This window comes from Lipotes vexillifer, unplaced genomic scaffold (genome assembly GCF_000442215.2).
Source record: "Lipotes vexillifer unplaced genomic scaffold, Lipotes_vexillifer_v1.1 scaffold518, whole genome shotgun sequence".
NCBI lineage: Eukaryota > Metazoa > Chordata > Mammalia > Artiodactyla > Lipotidae > Lipotes > Lipotes vexillifer.
Window position 1 is genome coordinate 549,851 of NW_006780945.1, and position 4,720 is coordinate 554,570.

General features: G+C 54.7%; 1 protein-coding gene across 1 annotated transcript in view; it reads left to right on the forward strand.

Annotated features, from left to right (window-relative positions):
• The first annotated feature begins 2,137 nt into the window (after window positions 1-2,137).
• Window positions 2,138-4,720, forward strand: part of QRICH2 (glutamine rich 2) — a 21,642-nt gene continuing 19,059 nt past the window's right edge. Inside the window, exons 1-4 of the mRNA XM_007454405.1 lie at window positions 2,138-2,587; window positions 2,786-2,878; window positions 4,097-4,156; window positions 4,581-4,691. Of these exons, the coding sequence (XP_007454467.1) occupies window positions 2,138-2,587; window positions 2,786-2,878; window positions 4,097-4,156; window positions 4,581-4,691 (714 nt within the window). The remainder of the gene's footprint in view (window positions 2,588-2,785; window positions 2,879-4,096; window positions 4,157-4,580; window positions 4,692-4,720) is intronic.

Sequence of the window (4,720 nt, forward strand, 5' to 3'; positions counted from 1 at the left end):
AGAGCGGTGGGCTGTTACTCAGGAGACTGGTTCTGTCCTGGAGGTTGGGCAGATGACCAGTCCTTTCTGGCCTTCTGTCATCGGTTGTGGAAGGGGAGGTTAGGAATTGAAAGCCAAGGTCCTTTGCAACCCCAAATTCCATTTATACTGAGGTTAATATTTTCTTTCCTATGTCTCTAAAAGAGATTTTAAATGTACTTATTTAGCAAAAGCGTTTAGGAGAATATATCTCCTGGGATTAATGAGCTCTTTGCATTGGCATTCAGTGCGTCCTAGTGTGTGCCTGGCATGATAGCAAGTCTCAGGGACATGAAAATGGAAACGTGAGGGCTCGGGAGCTGATGTTCTGGCCGTAGCTAGTGTGGTAGTAGCAGTCACATTCAGTAGAAAGTCACTGAACTTAGAAGGGTTAAGCCCACACACCACACCACAGCCTCCAGTACAGCTGATGCTCAGTCCTAAGGCTTCAACAACTTTGTGATCTGACCTTACATTTTCTTTTTTTTTTTTTTAAGATTTTTTTGATGTGGACTGTTTTGGTTTTTTTTTTAAGTCTTTATTGAATTTGTTACAGTATTGATTCTGTTTTATGTTTTAGTTTTTTGGCCTTGAGGTATGTGGGATCTTAGCTCCCTGACCAAGGATCGAACCCGCACCCCCTGCATTGGAAGGCGGAGTCTTAACCCCTGGACTGCCAGGGAAGCCCCCAGCCTTACGTTTTCTAATGTAAGAGTGTAAGTGCACAGAAGACTAAAAATAATTTCTTCTTTTGATGATCTCAACAACCACTTGAAGGCCTACTGTGTGTCAGGCTCTGGGAATATAATAGTGAACAAAAATCCTTGGGTGTTACCCTCAGGGAGGTTTTAGACTCGTGTCTAAAACTCCATTTCCAGGAAACACTGCTTTTATTGGAGGGCGAGGGAGTGAACATGAAGGGTTTCAATTTTACCAGTTCAGACTAAACTAAATATTTGAATTTGAAAAGTAGTTAAAATAATACACAGTATAGATGCAGTTACAAGTTTTCTTTAGCTTCCTGAATATAAACACTGAAAATTGTTCCCTGTTTTCTGGGAGAATCGAGTATGGGGAAGTCAAGCCTCAATTGCTGAGCGCATCGGATTCCTCTGGTCCTGTCTGATCAGTCCTGCCTTGTAACCAGGGGAGATGCTGGCGCTTGACCAGATGTCTGTTTTGAGATAAATGAGGCCAGGGCGGCGCAGAAAAGGTCTGTCAGCTGGTGGCTGACGAACCGCCTGGGTAGTGAGTGGTCTTTTTCCAGGTTACCTTCCCCTCTGATTGAGCAGAATATGGGAACTGTTCCCAAGGAGCCAAGGTCTCAGGACTGCATCTCTTAGATCCGTGCCACCGCCCTGCGAAGGGAACAACTAAAACACACAAAGCATAGTGGCCATGAGGCCTCTTAAATCTTCCCACTATTGTGGCCGCCACAGGAGAGTAAATCAGCTGGAATCTAGGTGAACCTTAAGGGGTATCCCCCCTCCCCCCTCATAATGAGAGCTTAATTTAACCCCCCCCCCCAAAAAAAAGAAAAACTGATGTGTTTCCTGGTAGGAATGCCTCGGTCCAGCCCTATAGCGCCGTTTGGGAGTGTTTACTGAGAACAAAAATTGGTGGTACCTTGGGTATAGCCAGGGCTTCCCGACCCACTAGGACTGGCTGTCTTTGGGGGTCGGGGGTGGCTTCAAGGACGGGCAGGTCTCCGCGCTGAGGCCGGCTCTCTATGGGGCGTGTTCTTGCGCGGAATCCTTGGGGCACGCAGGGGGCCCCCACAACCGAGCAGCGAACGGGGCCGCACACACCGTTCCAAACGTCGGCCAGCCGCCAGGGCAGGGCACTCCAGGGCTGGAGCTTGGAGACCGAAGATCGGACGGTGGCGGGCTGACGGCGGGGCCTCAGCGGTGCCCGACACCTGTTTCCCGGGAGCGAAGAGTGGGAAGCCCGAGGGCCAGGCGCTTCCTCTCCGTCCCCCAGGCGGACTCCAGACTGCGACTGCTGCCTGGCGCGGCCGGACCCAGGGGCGGGGGTGCCCCGGGGCCTCGCCGGGGGCCCGGAAAGGCCCCAGAAGCGCGACAAGCCGTGAGGGGGGCAGGGCCGCCGGAGAAGGCGCACGATGCCGCCCGCGACGGCGGCCCCCTCGGTCTCCCTCTGGGAGCTGGCCGATCTCGCAATTGGCACCCCGGAGGTGGGCGCCGTCAACTTCACGGCCCTGCACACGCTCATCGTGGCCATGCTCAAGAATCTCAACCTGCAGGATACTCGGATCGACTTCCCGTCCCCGATGCTCGAGCAGAGTCGCTTGTTCGAGTCCCCGCGGGTCTCAAGCAGCAGGGCGCAGCCGCAGGCGCTGGAGAGCCCCGTGAAGGACCTGGGCGGGCAGGTCCAGGACCTCAGCCTGCAGCTCAAGACAATGGGGGGCCAGGTGCAGGCCATCGTGCAAAACTTCCCCTCCCAGGCCGGAGGGCTGGACGCCCGGGACTGGCTGGAAGTGAAGGATCTGCCCTTGCTTACGCAGGGGAAGGCGCAAGTAGGGTCGACGAAAGTCCGGAAGGACGGCGAGCCGGTACCCCAGGTGGGCGCGCGGGCTGTCCGCCCCTCCCCCCGCCCCGGCCACTCTGCAGCGCCCCCTGGAGCTGAGCCCCGGAGGCGCACCTGGGGGAGGAGGCCGGAGCCGGCAGACGCGGGCGTGGCGGGGCCCAGGCCCGCTTGCGGCCTGGGCCCATGCCGACCCGCCCATGCCGACCCGTGCTCTACCTTTCAGGGCATGGAGCTGCTCCAGGACGTCATGGAAGACGTGAAAATACTGAAGGAAGCCCAGCAAAAGGCGAAGGAGCAACCCGAGTTGCACCCGGAGGTGAGGGCAACCGGGACCCCACCTTGGGGAGCTGAGTGGCCCCTTCCCGGGCAGCCTCCTTCATCCCTTCTGTTTACACGGGGGCTCACCCACCACTTGTCAGACACCCAGGCATCCTGAACCGACCCAGAGAGGGGCTGACAACTTCTCAATATTCTTTGAGTGAATTTCCTTTAAACTAGAATAAAGAAAGAAGGTGGTGGGTGTTGAGAGACAAAGCTTGGTCCAAGAAGAGGGGGACTGGAACGTAGAGGGTTATGGGTCACCACCACCATTCCCCTACCTGCAGCCCCCCAGGCAGCCCCACTCTCACTTGGATCTTTGCTCCCTGGGAGAGAGAAGCACAAATCCCTCAGCATAAGCATTTTCCAGTGAACAGCAGAGACTGGAAGTATGCCAGTTCCAGGAGATATAGGCAGTGCTTCTGTTTCAGGCCCATGTGAGACCGGAGTAGGGGATTAGAGCTGGGAAAAAAGGAGGAGCAATTAGGAGGAAGCCCAGGGAGAGGCTGAGAAGAGAGACTTGAGAGAGAAGAAAAGCTCAAAGGAGGAGGTAGCCGAGACCCCGGAGGAGACTCACCCATGGATGCCACGTGCCACCTCATCCCAAGGCCTCCAGCCCCCAGCAGGACTCATTTTTGCTCTGGGAAGCTTTTCTTCTTAAAGTGTGGTGTTTTTAGGTTTGGGGCTGTCTTCGGTTAGACTAAAGGCTTGTTTTACCTTTAGATTCGTAGATTCTGGAGGTTTGCAGAAGTTATAAGGAGCCACTTAAATGATAGCAATTTGCTTTGGTTCTTTTGAGGTGCTTTTCTCTTTAAGCAACACAGTCGTTCAGATGCCCTTGAAGTACCCAGTCATCTTTGTCCTTGAGAGGCGAGGTTAGCCTCGGAGCAGTGCTGCAATGTCTCACTAGTGGGTTGTGTGAAATGCATCCCAGGACCAAAGAAAGGTTCCCATTCCTGCATTGTTTTTGCTTGTGGCACGCTGTCCCCGGGTACCACCTACCATACTCCGCTTCCCTTCCTCTTGTTGGCTGGGAAGAGCACGGGGAGCCTGGCTTACCAGCCTTCTCTTTACCCTCGGCTCTCTCAGACCCACATACCTCCTTTCCTCTTCTGCCTTGTGAGAGTGTGTGTGTGTGTGTCTGTGTCTGCGTGCGTGTGTGCAGGGGCCACAGGAGGGGCTGCTTTGATCCTTAATCTCTGAATTCTTCTTCCAGAAACTCCTCCAACGGGTTGACGAACTGGAGAAGCTCATTAGAGAAAGGGACAAATTCCTGGTAATCTCAGCCAGTTCTGTGGGAAAGGGCCCTCAGGGGCCCCAGGGGGTAGGATGGTTGTCCGCAGCCCGGCCCCCTCTCTCGGGGCTCATCCAGACTCTCACCCCAGGTGTCTGCATCCTTCCAGGGTGGGGTTCTGTATGCCCTCTGCCTCTTGGGGTGCCACCCCCTGGAATGAGGGAACATTCTTTCCCTCCTTGCTCAGTTGTCCATCCAGAGCCCACATGGGACAGGAAACCAGCCACTCAGGACTCACTGGTTACTTGGACAGTGACTTCTCCTTGGGGCTTTGGAAGGACCCACCCAATCCTGTTAGTTCTGTTCCTAAAGCTTCCTGGGATTAAACTCGGGGTGTGTGTGTGTGTGTTGTAGTGTGTGTTTGGTGTGTGTGTGTGCACACATACGTGTTGTCTTTCACTGTCAGGAAATAATGAGCTGGAAGCTCCGTGTGATGCCTGGTGCAGAAGAAATCACCATGGTCACCTGGGAAGAGCTGGAGCAGGCGATTACTGACGGCCGGAAGGCCTCACAAATGGTGAACAGAGACGGCGGTGGGGGGGGGGG